Source organism: Chironomus tepperi, unplaced genomic scaffold (genome assembly GCF_022539635.2).
Source record: "Chironomus tepperi strain 1889 unplaced genomic scaffold, CSIRO-AGI_Ctep_v1 contig_33, whole genome shotgun sequence".
Lineage (NCBI taxonomy): Eukaryota > Metazoa > Arthropoda > Insecta > Diptera > Chironomidae > Chironomus > Chironomus tepperi.
In genome coordinates, this window is record NW_027226155.1 from 391,734 (window position 1) to 408,641 (window position 16,908).

The following is a 16,908-nucleotide window of genomic DNA, read 5'->3' on the forward strand; positions in this document are numbered from 1 at the left end:
ATTTACAAAACCTATAGTAAATTGTTATTAATTAAACTACATTTACCACAACTACCAAACAAACTGTAACAAAAGAAATAATAATACATTTTAGGTCTAGTGACTAACCTTTTTCCCACAGAGACCTGTTATCAGATTTAACAACATTTGTCTCGATACTTCAGATTCTACTCTGCTCCAACACCAATATGGAATATTTCACTGTTAGTTCATCGTTTTATCATCTATACACATAGAGAAATCTATGTAGCATACAATCATGTTTACGAATGTATTTGTATGTTTTTATTCATTACAAAAGTGCTTATCGTAGTTAAATGATATAGTCAGTATGAATGTCTCAAATGGATCACCATCAAGTAGACATTAAGGTTTTATTCTTTGCAATTTCACGAGAACTTGCTGGTAAAAGTGAGGAAAATATTAAAGTAAAATCAAAAATTTCCTTTGAGGAACTTAAACTTCAAATTTGCAATAAATTTGGATTGGAAGTGATAAAAAACAATATTGTCTTAGCCGTCAATCACGAATACGTGGAGAGTGGTGATATTGTATTGAAAAATAACGACGAACTTGCTGTGATTCCTCCATTAAGTGGTGGTTAAAAATTCAGTATGGATTACCTAAAACTTACATTCGACAAATTAGATCCAACAGAAATCAGCGAGCTGTGTGCACATGAAAGCTGTGGTGCTGTATCATTATTTATAGGAACAACTCGTGATAATTTTCAGAACAAGCAAGTAAGTACTTGACAATGTTTTATTAAATGACTGAAAAATTATAATTTGCTATTTTCAAGGTCGTCAAGTTAGAATATGAAGCATACGATGAAATGGCAAAAAAGATCATGTCCAAAATATGCGATGATGTGAGACTGAACTGGCCAGATGTTCAAAATATGTGCATTTATCATCGATTAGGTGAAGTTCCAGTGAAAGAAGCAAGTGTCATTATTGCAATCAGTTCACCGCATAGACAAACAAGCCTTGAAGCACTTCCATTCGCATTAGATCAACTAAAAAAGTCAGTTCCAATTTTCAAAAGGGAATATTATAAAGACACTGAAGGATCCAGTGAATGGAAGGAGAATCCAGAATGCACTTGGTCAAAGAAAAATCGGCAGTTAATTGATGAATTATGAAATGGGCAACTAGCAAATCTTTTACTAAATATTGTTAATTTCTATCTGTTTGTGATTAGATTAGACGGGAATTGGGTTTCTAAACAAATTAAACATTTTAAATACAATAAATCATTTTTATGATACGAATTTATTTACAAATCAATTATTCTATAATACATAATTAATTTAATGCCGTGACATCATCTGGAAGTAGAGAAAATAATATTAAATTAAAAGATCCAGTTAATAAATTTCAGATTTTTACTTTTTCCATTCCTGAGTTTGTGGAAGTAGTTTCAACTCGTCTTTCTTCGGTTTTACAAAGTTTGGAAGGAAGTGAGATACAACAGCAGCCACTGCAATACAGCCTAGAGGAATTATATACTGTTTCTTTAAAAGTGCCATTGTTACTGTATATTATTTTAATTTAGCAGTAATTGCTGATAAAATGCGACAGTTTTTCACTTTGGATGGTTGGCTGAGATTTCGAAAATATTGTATAAATGCGGTAGAACAATTTAGATGAAAAGAAAAATCCTTAATCATAGCACAAATTTAGTAAAAAGAAATATCGGAAAAATGTAAACAAATAGGAATATCTGTTCAGTAAAAAAAGTTCAATTCATTCCGGTTTATTGTTTTTTTTTTCAGACTTTAAAACGGTTGAATTGAATTTTAGATGTAAAACCTTTATTTGAAGACATGACAACCTCATAGTAGATGCGCTTTTGCCAATTGAGCTTTTAATCTTCTGGTCAAAAAACATATGATCGTGTTGGGAATGTTCAGAAAAATTAAAATTTCATCCAATTTGCAGTGGTGAGACTTATGTGTGAAAAATATTAATTCATTCCTATAATACGCATAACTTTCAGACTCGTTTTAAGTTTCTATTTTAATTAATTTATTGAAAGACTTCAATTTACAAAATATGCAAGAACTCTACAACTAAAATGCCTTAATTGATTCACACTAATCCTTGATGTTGTCATCCACTAGATTCCAATTTTTTCTGTTGTGTCGATTGTTCCTGCTCAAATACATAATTTGCAAATTCCTCATTTCTAAGATACTTCCTTCTTTTGAAATACGGTGAAACGTAAAATTTATATCCAATTGTGATGAAAGTCAATGATGATAATGCACCGACGCAAAGGTACATCAGCCTTTTCATTTGAACTGCTTTATTGTTCATCTGGATTAAGAATAATAATTTAGTGAAAATTGTGAATTAATTTGATTTTTGACTTACTTTGTTTCTTATCCTTCTTTCCCTTTATTTCCTCTTCAACGTATCGTTGTAAGAGTGGATTATAGATGTAAATACCGGATAATGTTCCTATTAATGACACCACAAATATTGTTGTCCAATTAAAATTTTTCGGCTTTCTTATTCGCAGCATTCCTTGTTTATTTTTATAAACTAAGTTCTTTCGTATAGTGCGCTTACATCATAACAGTCAAAAAATATTCAAAAAGAGTATTTGAAAACTTCAGAAAAGTTCAATTTTCAGTCGTTTTAAACGGATTTCTGAGATTTAAAATTTAACAAAGTTCAATAATTAAAACAGAAGTTTGTAAAATAATCCATTCAAAATTAAAAAGTTCGTTAGATAAAAATTTAAATTCAGAAACTTGCTCTAAGTTGCTCAATTTTCCTCTCAGCCAATCAAAAATCCTCTCTCTTCTCACAAATAAAAGAGAGTAACATCCAGTCGACAGTATTAAAAAAATACATGTTCCTTTAGTCTCAAAGTTTATGTTAGAAAGTAAAGTAGATATGAAAACATTGTGAAATAAATAATAAAAAAAAAAATAAAGTTTTTAAGCATCATATCGTGCCGGTATTGAATGAAAATAGCAAATGAATGTGGATTGATTCTAAAGGACAAACCAAAAAATTCTGTAAGTTTCAGTTAAGTTTAAAATTTTTACTTTTTTTTTTGTTCATTGACCATTCGACGAAGAAATTTTTATTGATTTTTTTCCACATCTGACTTACTATATGCTTAGTTCTTGTCAGATTTTTTTCTGCCTTGTTGTAAGCGAACTTTCGTGTCTATATGCATAATTAAAAAATGTGTGATAAGATAGGGAAGTAATAATCGTGGGAATATACGATTAATGTTAATGGAACGTATAAAAATGGAAGAAGAATATACTTCATATGATTCATTCATGACTGTAGACAACGCGACACATCCCATATTTTTTCATTTTTTTCCTTCCTTTCATCGATTTTCAAGGTCTTGATGAGATTCTGTGTGCAGTTGTGCATTGCTGTCTCATGTACAGCTGTTTCTAGGCCTCATCTCTTATACGACATCCAATTTACATTCCACACACGATTAAAAATAGGAATGAAAATTAGGGACTATGAGTAGCGATTTCATTAGTATAGTAGAGATTCTATGAATATAGGTAGTGAAAATTAGGATCAGGTACTAATGAAAAGCTGTATATTTTGACTTTTAGAAACTTTTAATTCAAAATTCTTAATTTCTCATTTTTACACATTAAAACCTTACAAATTCATTCATAAATCATACAATCTCAAAACCATACAAATGTTTCATATTTTAAATTCTAAAATTACGTTAAATTTTTGTAGTCCCGCACTTTTTAAAAAAATTGCAAATTTAGAACACTAGACATTAGGGCTGCATACATTTGTACATAATTTTCATCCAGAATCCCCATCCAAAACAGCAACAAATATTTACGTATTTTATTCACAATGAGATAGAAAAACACATGGTTTTATGTGTCCATGAAAAAGTGCTCTGTCTCGTTTCTTATGACTTTTTATGGTGCTGACGTATGTGCCTTTATCTAATATTATCGACTAATATAAATATTGAATTGTCCGTATTAGCAAAAGCCCAATCGAATCAGTCTGATTAAATATTCATAAATAAAAAAATTTCCATCAGCTTCATCAATCGATTTTGCTTAAATTATAAAAGATTTATGTACATAGAACGTGTACGAAGTGCACAAGTAAAAGGCATGACAATCTGTGGAAAACATGGAATCGAATGTTTCTCTTTTTTTATCAATTTCTTATTCAATTTCGTCACACATTTATTGTGAGTTTATTTTGTTTGTTGATATTGTCTTCTTGATATTCTCGTTAAGAGTGTATTGCCATTTGGGACAGTAGAGAAAGATTTATGCTCGAGTATGTGCGGAAGAGAGTATTTTCATAAAACCCTTAACAGTTACATCGGCAGCGCTTTAAAATCTAAAATTCTTCTATCAATCATGCTCAAATCACTGCTTACAACAGTACGTGTCAAATTACTTCCAACTGTAATCTAATCTTGGTCATTCAATAATCAAAGCATTCCAAATGAAAAGTTTTTCAAGTTTAAATTCTCTGCGACGCCGTTCAGTCTACCTAATTAGAATCTGTCTGCTTTAAATTCGTTCATTCATGAATTTGTAGGAATATAAAATGGAACGAAAACACACCTTGACGCGACTTAAGCGGAATTTGAGTATTATTATGATTTTTTTGCGAACGGTGAAGCTATAAAGTGACTTTGCCATTAAAGCGATTTATTGATTGAAATTATCATCATTCAATGTCAGAAGGGGCTGGAAACATTGTAAGGCTCAATGACAAATGGTCACTTAATATAACCTAACATTAACTTCCCTATTTTCAGAAGTTGCACTGAGTATTTAGCATATATCGGTGGTCACCCTACCGACTAATCACAATATTAATAAATTAAATTAAAACACATGAAATTTGAATAAAATTTTAATAAAAATATAACTCATGACATACTTAAACTCATTTATTAATAGAAGTTAACTTCCTGCAGCCAAGTCAGGCGACTATCTAATCGAAAGTTATTGCACTTTACATTTGTAGCTGTGCACAAAAATATAACGAATTAGAGATTCTACAACGATAAAAAGACGAAAATGTTTTCCACCAGATTGTTGCTTCCATGACATGAAAAAAGTCATGAACGAAAATGCTTTGTAAATATTTAGAATCAAAAAAGTTTATCAATAATTTTTTTGTGGAAAGGTCATCCAGTTATAATGTTAAACAGTTCAGGAGTAAAAGGTTAAAGTCAGAATGGGAGGAAGGGGTTCAAAGGGGGATGGAGATGGGGTTTGATTATAAATTTTGTCTCTTGCTGGGTGAGACTACTTTCCAGATTTATGCATCCTTGTTTCTTAAATCAATTTACTACTGAAAAATTTAAAAAAAAAATATTAAAATTAACTTATTAAAGCCTTGTTTTAAACTGCAAGGAGTGAGAATTGAACTCATGATTTCTTGATTTCTTTGGGCCAACAAATGATACAAAGTCAAGTGACAAACTTTTAAGTTAAATGTTAATAAAGAATCAATTTGCAAATTTTGAAAAACGCATTCTTATATCAGTATTTAATCTTCTGCAACTAAAAAACAAGTACTATTAGGGTCTGAGTCATTTTCCCAATCAAAAAAAAAAAATCCACTAAAGTCCAAATCACCGTACTACAAATTTTTGAATATAACGGATTTTAATAATTTAAACTTTTAAACGGTTACGATAAATAGAAATTTTGAACAAAAATCACTGTAACAACATTGAAAAACAATGTAAAACACTAAAAAAACATGTTTCAGTGTAACTTCATACTTACTTACTTTGCTGGTCGTACAGATAAATTGTGATCTGTGAGCTACCATAGGTCTTCCATAGAGTGTAACTTCATAGGACTTTAAAATTACAACTATTAAAGCGGATGCTTAAAAGTCACAAGTACAAGACCAATTTGTGAATGATCCCCAAACAGACAATCCAATAAAAAACAAACAAAACATCACGAAATGCTTTTTTATAATTGAAGCTCAAAATGCCAATGAAATAAACCTAAAGATTATTCTGTTCTTAATCAAATTCTTTAAATTCCAACCAAATAGAAAATGATTTTTCGCTACTGTAATGGATATAAGAAGAGGAACATGACATTATATAGAGGAAAATTTTATAACGTCTAAAAATAAAACTCTAAAGTGCGAGCAGCTTGTAAAGAAGAGATCATTAGCAGAAAACATTTGAAGCGTGATAATGAAATGCCACGGAAAATGCGAATAGAATTTTTAGCTTACACAAGTAGTAGGTCACCAACTAGCATCTCAAATTATCGATCGTGAATTAGTTTGTATCCAACGAAGATTATGCTATTTTTGCATGTCAAATTAATGCTTTACGTTTTCGTTTCTTTTTTCTTCGTTTATACCTAATTGTGCATGTACATTTGTCTTCAATCAATCAACACTTCAATGAGAAATATAAACAAGTATCTATGGATGAAAATTATTTCCTAATAGAGAAATGTTTTAAAGGTCTTGGCTTGATATTTGGAAAATTTTGGAAGTAGGCATCGCTTGAGAAAACATGGAAACTTTTTATTCGCTTTTCGGAAATTAAAGTTGTAGAAATTAATTGCAAACTAATTGATGGCAATAGAACGCATTTATATAGAGTGGTCGATCAATTGTGATCTATGACCTCCCACAGGAGTCGTTTGAAGCTCTATCGCTGGCTTAAACTTGCCAATTTCCGATACCAAGTGAAATACTCTATCGACAGCTTCCTTTCAAGAGTTCTTTGGATTAAACAGCTTATGAGTTGTAATGGCTCGATGGTGGAATTGTTTAGTAACTAATGAACTAAATTTTTGTGATACTGATTAAGGGGTCATAGGTTCGAGATTAGGTAGGAGAAGCTTTTTCACCTGTTCCTTTGGAATCATATGCAATGGGAATGTGGCTCATAATCTCGCTTTGAAGGCTTAAGATTAATAACTTGATAAAACCGTCATCAAACGAGTGATTCTGATCTCAATATATAAACTATAGAGCTACAGAGAACAGATGTCTGAGGCACCCTCACTCGTTAAACAATACGCCCTAGCCGCAGCTTCGGATCTTAATGATCTGAATAGCTATAGATTTTTGGTGCATCAATACTTTTCAAAACACAACTTGTTTCGGAACGTAGATCGAACCCCCGGCGTTCTAAATTATCCGGTAACATGTTCGTACCACTATGCCACCTGGATTGTTTTAAATGCTTTTATCCCATTTATACCATTATTCTGCTCTAAAGGTTTCTACACAGTGTATAGAAGTTATATGTTTAAAGAATTAAAAAAAACTGAAACATTAATCAAATTATTGAAAAAAAGGATTAGCTACTTATAATTTAATCTATGCTGGTAATATTGGGATTTGAACCCATGACTTTAAAGCTTAAATGACTGCATTTAAAAATCTGCATTTTGGTATTAATCATTATATAAATAAATTTGACTTAATTCCTATTTAAAATAAAATAAAAAGGAGCTGTTTAGACCTTTAAGTCCATAGCTGCGCGTTTATATGCATTTCATGGCTATTGATAGTTTAACGAGTTAGGATTCGGCAGATCTTTCGCTCAAACCTAAACCTACAGTCCTATTTAATTAATAAAAAAAAATTAATTGTCTTCAATAAATCCAAAATGCAGGCAATAAAAATGCATAACCTCCAAAATCATGCCAAATAAATTTCATTGTAAAATCCCACTTTTTTTTTTTTTCAAAAATCAACTATTTTTTGTTACAAAGCCTTATTAAATTTTTAATTGTACTAGATATAATTGATGTAGTCATTGAAGGACATAATCTTCATTTCTTTGTTTGTTATCATACTGCATTGCGAAACTTTTATTCATTCATGCATGATGAAACTTTGCTGGATCATGATATAAACTAATAAACGCCATTGCCTTGATGCAAGTGCCAGGAATAATTATTTTTTTATTCTTATCGTTCTGTAGGCTTATGTAAAATACTCAATCCTTATTTTAAAAAGTAGTGTCACGAGTCTAGTTTCCGCACATAAATCCGTTCGGAACAATGTATGACATCATCATTTGCATTTTGATAGGTTGATTAAGTAGCTGATTGGGTGGCTAGACGGCAAAATTATTTGATTGTACACATTTAATGTCTGAATTCCTCAATGTCTAGCCTAGACAGCAACTTTCATAAAGTTCATTACCAAAACCACAGAATTCTACCACTTTTAAGTCATAAAAATGTCTTCACGCACTTCATTCAATGTCATTCTAAAGCAATCCAGCACTGATAAAACATACATTGCATTAACAATTGTCGGATATACTTTAACGTAGCCACAAACATTCATATAAAAAATAATATTATAATAATGGAAGTTGGTAAACAATTTTTATGTCAATGATGCGTGATATTAAGCACGCTATAGTCACATCAATACAATGCTAATGACTGGCTGAAAAAAATTAAAGATTTACGATCATCTGGAGATTATTTGTCTGGTGTGTAAATAATAGAACTTAATTTCCATATACAAATATTGCCGGTAATTTCAACCTTCTTGTCATTGGATATAAATAAAAAAAATTGGAAAAAAAATTAATGATGAATTGGCAAAAATAGTAAAATAATTAATAAGTAGCATGATGTGGGGATGTTAGGTCATGTAAAAAAAATTAAGGGCCTTCTTAACATTAATCATCAGATATATCCTAAGATTCGAACTTGTGATTTTGCATTTTAAGAATATTTATAAATTCTTCTTTAACATTTTATTACATTCCAAATGGCAAAATCACTACTTAAGTGATCCTTCAATAATTGTATTAAATCAAATATTGTCACCAAATCCTACTCCATGTCAGAATCAAGCCAGACTCAAATCACAATTTTTCACAATTTCTACACTTTAAAGCATAAAAATCTCAACTTTCTGATGATGTCAGCATGTCTTATTGTCTGCTACTTAAATAAGTATATTCGATAGTCCGTAAAAGTAATAAAGTCATCATATTGGGAGGTTCGGCATAACAATCAATTAACAATATCTAAAGAAGTAATTAGCTACACCTTAAAATACTCATAAATCCATACACAAAGTTTATTGACGCTAATTATTTATGATACGAAAATGATGACAGTGATGACTAAATTCGGTTGACTTACATTTATGGAAGACAAAAGCAGTCCCATCTATATGGAGTTTTTATAGAGTGCGCTTCCATAAATAACTCAACTCAGACCGGAAAGTGCATTTATATTCAATAAAACTATAATTTATTCAGTCATGTTGATTTGTTTGTTTTGTTTTATAAAAAGTGATTAATTAAAGATTTTTTTAAGCCCGTTTACCGTTTTTAGATGTAAAAAAAATATTGCTCGTGCTGCTTAATCATGCATATCTAACAATTTTCTATTTTGCTGTCTTTTAATGATTTCTCATTCCGCTTCATTGAAATAATTATATTGTAATTTCGTGTTGATTTATGCTTAATAATGTGGCGCCTTGCATTAAAATGTTAAGAAAAGCAACAACAGCTATGCTGTATGCCACATGTTTACTATCACTATTAATTTCTAATAAAACTTAATGAGAATCATGGATGCAGTGTCATTCTTTTGAAATTTACATATTAATAGCATTATATTTGCATGTGTTTATAAAAGAACTTGATGTCGTCGTTGACTAAGATTCTGTATTAATGGTGTGTGCAGCACTAATATTTTTGGAAGTTGACTTGAACCCCATGGCGTGTGCTGTTATGCTCGAGGTTATCAACCAAAGTGTGTCACGAAAAATAAAAGATTGCCCACCTCTGCCCTAGTGCAATGTCGTGAGAATTGTGCGAATCATTGTCATATCGACGACACTCTACTTTGCTTTATATAATGATTGCGTGATCGGTCTATGATCTCGTGCAGATACACAAAATATACTAATATTCGGTCTATTGCCTAACCACTCGATCATAGAGAATTCACTCTTGCACAGACAGATTTGCCTACATATAACTTAATATCCCAGATTCTACTCATCTCACTCATCACACCTAGTAATCATAACCATCAAAAGATCAAGAAATCAAGCTGTAAACTCTGCTAAAAGCTAGTCTATATAATATAATACTTGCTACAATCTTCCTCAAAGCTATTTACATCAACATAGTTTCATAATCCATGCTACGGTGAAATAAAATGAAAAATTATCATGTACTGCTATGTATAGACTTGTATAGACAGAATAAGGAACTGTGAGAATCAAGAAAATTAATGTCATGCATTATCCAATTATTTTTAGTCAAAACTTTATCATAATGTTAAACTTTTTTTTCCGGATTTGAGCTTTTTATGTTTACTAAGAGCGATGGCATGGAAATGAACTCTTACAAATTGCTTTTAACTTTAAGAATAATTATCTTTAAGCGATAGTTTAAATGAAACTTGTGAGTTTTATCAAGAAAATTTGTTCTTATTTCCTTCCTTCGTGTAATTAAGTTTCATAAAATGAGTTAATAATAGACTATCTAAGTATTTTTGATAAGAATGAAAACGTTTTGACAGCTATTGTGATTAGATGATATTTAAGTCAGATACTAGAATATTATATGGAGTCGGGTCGACTTTTCCATGCAAAATTCGAGTCGGCTTCGAGTTCTTATTCAAATAAGCGGCAAAAAATGTTCAATTTCATGACTACGACCTCTAAAGGTGCTAAATATTCATTCAATGTCTTCATAATTTGTTAATGAACTCTGCAAAATTAAACATTCATAAATACCTTAATAATTTAATCAATTCGATTACAGAAGTCAAGATATTCACAATTAATAATGCAAATATTTCAACAAGATCAATGAAGTTCATAAAAGTAATCTTTAATACATTAATAAATTCACAATAAAAATTTCGCTACAAAGACATAATAAGCACGTGGCTATCGAATTTCGATAAATAGTTTTTTAATGTTTTTTGTCAACATTGACTGACTGGTTATCAAGAGTGAGTGAATGATGATGACAGGATGAAATAAAATTTAATGTTACGATGTGTACAAAATTTTCCATTCAACTAGTCACTGGGAATGTGCTGTTAGAGATTTTTTTGAGTTTTTAATTAATTACTGAGTGACAAAATGGACTAAAATACTGATTTCATAGCTATGTATCAGTCTAGTTCTTGAGCATATAAGTATGTAAAAGAGTCCATTTTTGAGATTATCAATCTTATTAGATTTCTTGAATCAATATTCATATTGGTCCTGTGCTGTATTTATCTACATTTATCATTCATTGGTAGCTTGCCATTGCTTTTCAACTTTCTGATGTAGTAAACTAATATTCAGTTCTCTATGAGTAATTCGTCCTAATATTTGTTAGTCTCTACTAGTAAAATGTACTAATTTGTAATACGTTTAGTCCATAGTCCAATTAGCAGATGTGACTCGATGAAGAAATTGTTTAGAACTTCGGCATACTGACCCCCTGAAATCATGTGTTCAAGATTCGACTGAAGAAGATGAATCTCGTCTCACAGCCTTCCTTTGTAGACTAAAGGCAGCAATGTCTTCAAAGAAATGGTTTTGATCCCACAATAACATGTAGGTCTCAATCGTTAATCAATTATTAGCCGCGAAACGCTCTAGAGCAGCTCAAATAACTTTAAAATCAATTCGTATTATTAAAATTTGCTACAGTAATTTAAAAACATGTTCTCAAGCATGTAAATAAATGAAATTGACTCATTGATCATTGTTTATTTTAAAGATGACAATCACCTACACACAACTTTTTGATGATGTTTTTATAGCACCGTTTTAAAAAATATATAAAAATCTTTATGATATTTCCGGTTGACGGTATTTTGCTAGAAATTAATAATATTGTGTGACTCAAAAAAATGTCTCATTTTAAATTCATTAGGATCATTTTCTCATCTCTGCAGAGGTCTGCTAATAAAAAGTCTTATTTTATGGAGATGATTAATATCTGTCTGAGTTAAAATGTATTGCAATTAACTTAAAGTTTAAAATTTCTTGAATTTTATGGATTTTTTGAAAATTTTATTTAAAAACATGAGAAATTTCTCACTGCATATTTCAGTTCTGTATATCCGCAAGTTTTTCTTATGTAGTCTAGAAAATTGAATTTGTTTCCACAAACTTTCTTGCATGCTTTACATCCATGAATTCCTCACCGAGATAAATTCTTCAAAAGTTGATAAATTTTTCTTTATTTTTATACATTACGAAATTCATTGTTGTAGACACAAAACAACTGTCATAAAATTAAGGAACAAAATTTGATCGCATTTATCAGATAGTCAGTCATAATCAACATAAAGACAAATTTGTTATGACACAGTGTTCTACTTTTGGATATAAATAAATAATAATTTCATCACATAAACCTCCCAAAATAAATGGCAAATACCGAAATAGCTACATCCTTAAATTATATCCAATTCTTTACTGTCTCAAAGACAAGTAAGCTTGCTTGTTCCTTCAGAATTTTTTTATATTTGTTAACATCAGATATAATTTATTTGATGAATTGGAATCAAGTCTATAACTAATCGATTTTCACTATTCTACAAATTGGCTAAAATCAGGTTCCCTTTTTTGCATGATCACTTTTATGTCGTCGCACGATTTACAAGGAATAAATTAATAATGACTCACTTTACAGCCATGACATTAACCCTTTGGTATTAATGTTCAAATGAGTTTGAGTATTCTGATTTATTAAGGTACATTTCAGGTGTACATGTTGCAATATTCCGATAACCATTTCTGTTCTCCCTTTTAAATTTGTATTTCACGTTTCTATGACACTCACATTTACATACTATTTGGTATTCCTTACAACTGAATAATATTATTATTATTTCACAAGTATTACCTTATAGCTAGCTAGTTAGTATGTAAGAAAGTGAATGAGCAATAGGGTTTTGTTGAAAGAATCAAAATTGAAGGAACGAATATACGAAATTGAATAACAATTGAATTAAATGACATAAAAAACAAAAGGAATTGGAAAGGAAACGTATAAGAAATATTATTTTTTTATAAATGATCATGCACATCAAAATTGATTGATAATAAATAAAAGTGAGTAAAAATGGATTTATTTTTGCCTTTTTTTATACACAAAAAGTGATCAGGGTTGTTCAAATATGTTGAAAATGGGTGGGATTCTCCAAAATTGCATTCAAGCAAAAAATTCAGTGTAGACCTGCGCTATTAAAATGCAGATAGTGCATGTCTACTGTTCTTTTTCGAACCCTATAAATGAGTAGTTTCTCAAATTCTTCGTTCATAATTGCAAGCTTGTATTCTTAAACGAATTGTAAGGTTCAATCCAAAACTAAAGGTCTGTTAATCTAAAATGCAAGTAATGCAGGCGTGCGGTACTGGCCCGAGGTACCCTATAAATGGGTTACTTATCAGATTCTTAGATTTATTTGCCCCGATCATAATCAAATATGATCCTAATGGGTCTGAAAATAATATTTCAACGTGGAACTTACTAAAAATCCTTTAGATTTTCAAATCATTAATCCAGAACTGTGCTAGGGCTATTTACGGCTCAAAATTGTTTAACAAGTGAGGATGCGCCAGACCCATGCATTCAGTAGACCTAGATTTTATGTAATTACATTTATGTCTGTAGCTTCCAAAGAAGGGCAGTGAGCCATGCTAACTCCATCAGTCTCCATCCGATCATCCATCAACTCTGCCATCCACAACTCCAATGTGTAGTTCTTTTTAGTGAAGGGAAAGTAAATTGCAATCATTCGACGTATTTTTTTTTATGTTGAAATATATTTTTCACTGCCACTCATGTGCCTACCACATTCATGATGTTGTTTTTTTTTTCGTCTTCCTTTAGTTTGAATTCACGTGCTGAACGGTAAACTCTGAATTAGGAGAAATAAAAGGTGGAAAAGAAAAATTATTTTTTTTTGCTTCTTGATTTTTTTTGTTGTTCATGAAACATATTAAGAGTGAAAGTTTGAAGGTTAGAAGTATCATCATGAAAATATTCTGTTCTTCTTAATTTATGCAATTATATGTGCGATATGTTATTCACATGAAAGTGTCAAACTTTTTGAGCTCACTTAAGTGAATGATGTTAATTTTGTGGAATATTGAAATAGATTCTTTTGTGTTATGATCACGCAACGTTATGGCTTGATGGATGTGGCTTGATGAATGTGAATTTATTAAATTAAACTATGTGGATTTCACTAGATAAGGCCTGAAATTAGCTTCAAAAATTTGATAGAAAATTGATTAAAATTTCTAAAAAAAATCAAAATTTTATCATTTTTTCATCAAAATTCCTCAAAAAATCACGAATCTAATCCATAAAAACCTCCAGTCATCCTTTTACGTACGTTACTCTTCTTTAATATCAACAACACCCACAAAAAAGAGTCACCAAACCTTCTCAATATAACAAAAAAACATAATCATTAATAAAATAAAGTAATATACGGAACGTTGACACTACAGACAGTCGCGAATGAATGAATGGATTTTATTTGGATTCTTTACCGCCAAAATACTAACATAGCAAATTATTGTTTATAAATTAATAAAACCATGAAAAACCATAAAATCTAGTGTCATAGTGTGAATGAAGGGAAAATAAATAGCAATAGCTGATTTTTGCTACAAATTCGATTGATTAAATTTGACATTTTGTCTTATATTGATTTAATTTAATGAAATATTCATGAGGACGTACCCTAGTGAACATGAAATCATCATTGTTACGGATCAGTTAACATCAAAGAAAGAGTTCAAAAGTTGCCATGTGTATTGGCTTGTGTGGACAGGTGGTGGTTGCCGTAGAAATTAAATTATTAGTTACAAATCGATTTGATATGTAAATTAAAAAAATGGAACAAAAAAATTCAATTTGAGCAAATTATGTTGTTTTAGACGTAAAAATTGACGAAAATATAGAGCAGAGCTTAAAATCGACTCAGATTTTGTGTGGAAAATTTGACTCGTTTCGTCTCGACTTTTACAAAATTCTATTCGATTTCTAGTTTTAAATTTTAGAGGATTTAGTGTTCTTTAAGCAGTTAACTGCATCTGTGATATAATTAGCAAATTAAGTGTGATAATTCAATGATCATGGACTCGAATCCATGCATTTCTAGAATTCTGGAACAAGGAAACTCGAAAAAACATGAGCAACATAATTATCAATAGAAGATTGAAATATCCCGGAAAGAACACTACCGACATGAATTCTAGACAGAGACAAGATTTCATATAAACTGGCCTGGAGCCATAGTCAATGCACTGGTGCCAAATTTCAGTCATTTTTATTCCACGCCGTGTACTTTCCGAGTACGAATTCTTAATGCTAGACAATTCATTAATTTGCTGTGTAGAATTACTGGCTCAATTTGAGTTTAGCTCTGCAACTGATTACTTAATAATCTACAAATCACAAATGTATACCATTTAAAAAGTTCACTTCCCCATTTACTATTTAACCCAAATCAAAACCAAAACTATATTATTCAGAATAGCAACAAAGTTTCAGAACATTTCCAACTCAAAAATTTCCACGCTTAATTATCTCCAGCTAATTCTCCACCACATAATTCATAATGTAAACAGTATGAATTTTTCCAAATTGATGATATACATTGCAGAAATGTTGATAGATTCCACCAGCTGTAAAATATCTCTAAAGATGATATTAATGTGATGACATTAACCGTAAATAATATATCCGATAATAATCTAAACAAATTTTTTATTCCACGCATTTCATACGTGTATAACATGATATTACAGATGATTGCTGCCCATGCAATTGATTATTAATGCTATTCATGCAGTAACGTGCTTCACATATTTATTTATTCCTCTTCTCGTTTACGCTCTTCACGATGATACAATTCAGCAAATAAACATTATAAATATTTAACAAAAATCGCTTTATTCATTCAATTTACAAAATTTGTTGACGCTTTTCATACTTTCCGTAAATTTATTACATCATGACTCATGATACGCTCATAAAAATGAAAATTTTTTGGAGGTCATTCAAAATGCTTTTCACTTTCGTTATTTGAACTTATTTTTTCTTTCGTATTTTTTTGTGTGTTTTATGTTCATCGACATTACTGCTGATTTATTTTCTCCACAATGTATACAATTTTTATTGGAAATACAAATAATAATAAATTTGTGGTTTAGATTTTGCATGTAGTGGAATGTTTGGATTATTTGATGTTGTATTTATCAGTATTTATGTAAAAGGTAATGGAGAAAATTCAGAGGAAGTTGGTTTCAAGCGCATTTTTGAAGCTAACTTCGAAGTATTTACTTCATTTTGCTGACCGTCCAGTTCAAGTTTGATTCATGACCTAAACTTCAAAGTGGTTCAAAATATTCTAAGTCTGGATAGAAGTAAAGCTCTAAGTCGACAAAAACTATCATTTTCATACAAAATGTAGTTAACTTCTAGCTCTGGTTAGCAGTTAATTGTCTTGTTGGCCGAATATGGATTAGGAAAAAAAAAAGCTCAAAAATTTCTCGGTTTCACTTTTTTTCACCAAAGAATCGAATTTCGGCTTTAATTAACAACTTTCTTAGATTGTTTAATACATCAGTTCATAGAAAAATATGTATATTTTAATATTTGTTTTGGTTTTTAAGCAAATTCTACACCAATTTCGTTAAAATTGAATTCTTCGAATGAAAATTCCATTTTGTGAAACCGAGAAATTTGCTTAAAACGTGAATAATTTAATTAATATAGATTCACAGGTCCTCTAATCAACTAAATATAATAGTTTTTTGCTAACGAACAATCCTAGTAAATAAAATTCAGTAGTTCAGTGGAAAAAAATTGTAAAAAAACGATTCTTCGGCGAAAAATCCGAAAAACTCATCCAAA

General features: G+C 30.3%; 2 protein-coding genes and 1 long non-coding RNA gene across 3 annotated transcripts in view; 2 read left to right on the forward strand and 1 right to left on the reverse strand.

The window, feature by feature from the left end:
* The first annotated feature begins 269 nt into the window (after window positions 1-269).
* Window positions 270-1,289, forward strand: Mocs2B (Molybdenum cofactor synthesis 2B). Its single transcript, XM_070645421.1, has 2 exons — window positions 270-743; window positions 803-1,289. The coding sequence occupies exons 1-2, from the start codon at window positions 615-617 to the stop codon at window positions 1,142-1,144; spliced, it is 471 nt and encodes a 156-aa protein (XP_070501522.1). The 5' UTR covers window positions 270-614; the 3' UTR covers window positions 1,145-1,289.
* Window positions 1,256-1,552, reverse strand: LOC139094389 (uncharacterized). Its single transcript, XR_011544778.1, has 2 exons — window positions 1,392-1,552; window positions 1,256-1,330 (listed from the first exon to the last, which is right to left on the reverse strand). It is a non-coding gene; the product is annotated as an uncharacterized lncRNA (long non-coding RNA).
* Window positions 1,553-2,889: 1,337 nt separating this feature from the next.
* Window positions 2,890-16,908, forward strand: part of TTLL5 (Tubulin tyrosine ligase-like 5) — a 33,171-nt gene continuing 19,152 nt past the window's right edge. The window contains exon 1 of the mRNA XM_070646066.1: window positions 2,890-3,031. The gene's annotated coding sequence lies outside the window, so the exon portion shown is untranslated. The remainder of the gene's footprint in view (window positions 3,032-16,908) is intronic.

Bases quoted from the DNA above. Each gene is read 5' to 3' on its own strand.
- Mocs2B (XM_070645421.1), top strand. From the start codon at position 615: ATGGATTACCTAAAACTTACATTCGACAAATTAGATCCAACAGAAATC. The intron at 744-802 runs GTAAGTACTTGA...GCTATTTTCAAG, and splicing joins ATAATTTTCAGAACAAGCAA to GTCGTCAAGTTAGAATATGA.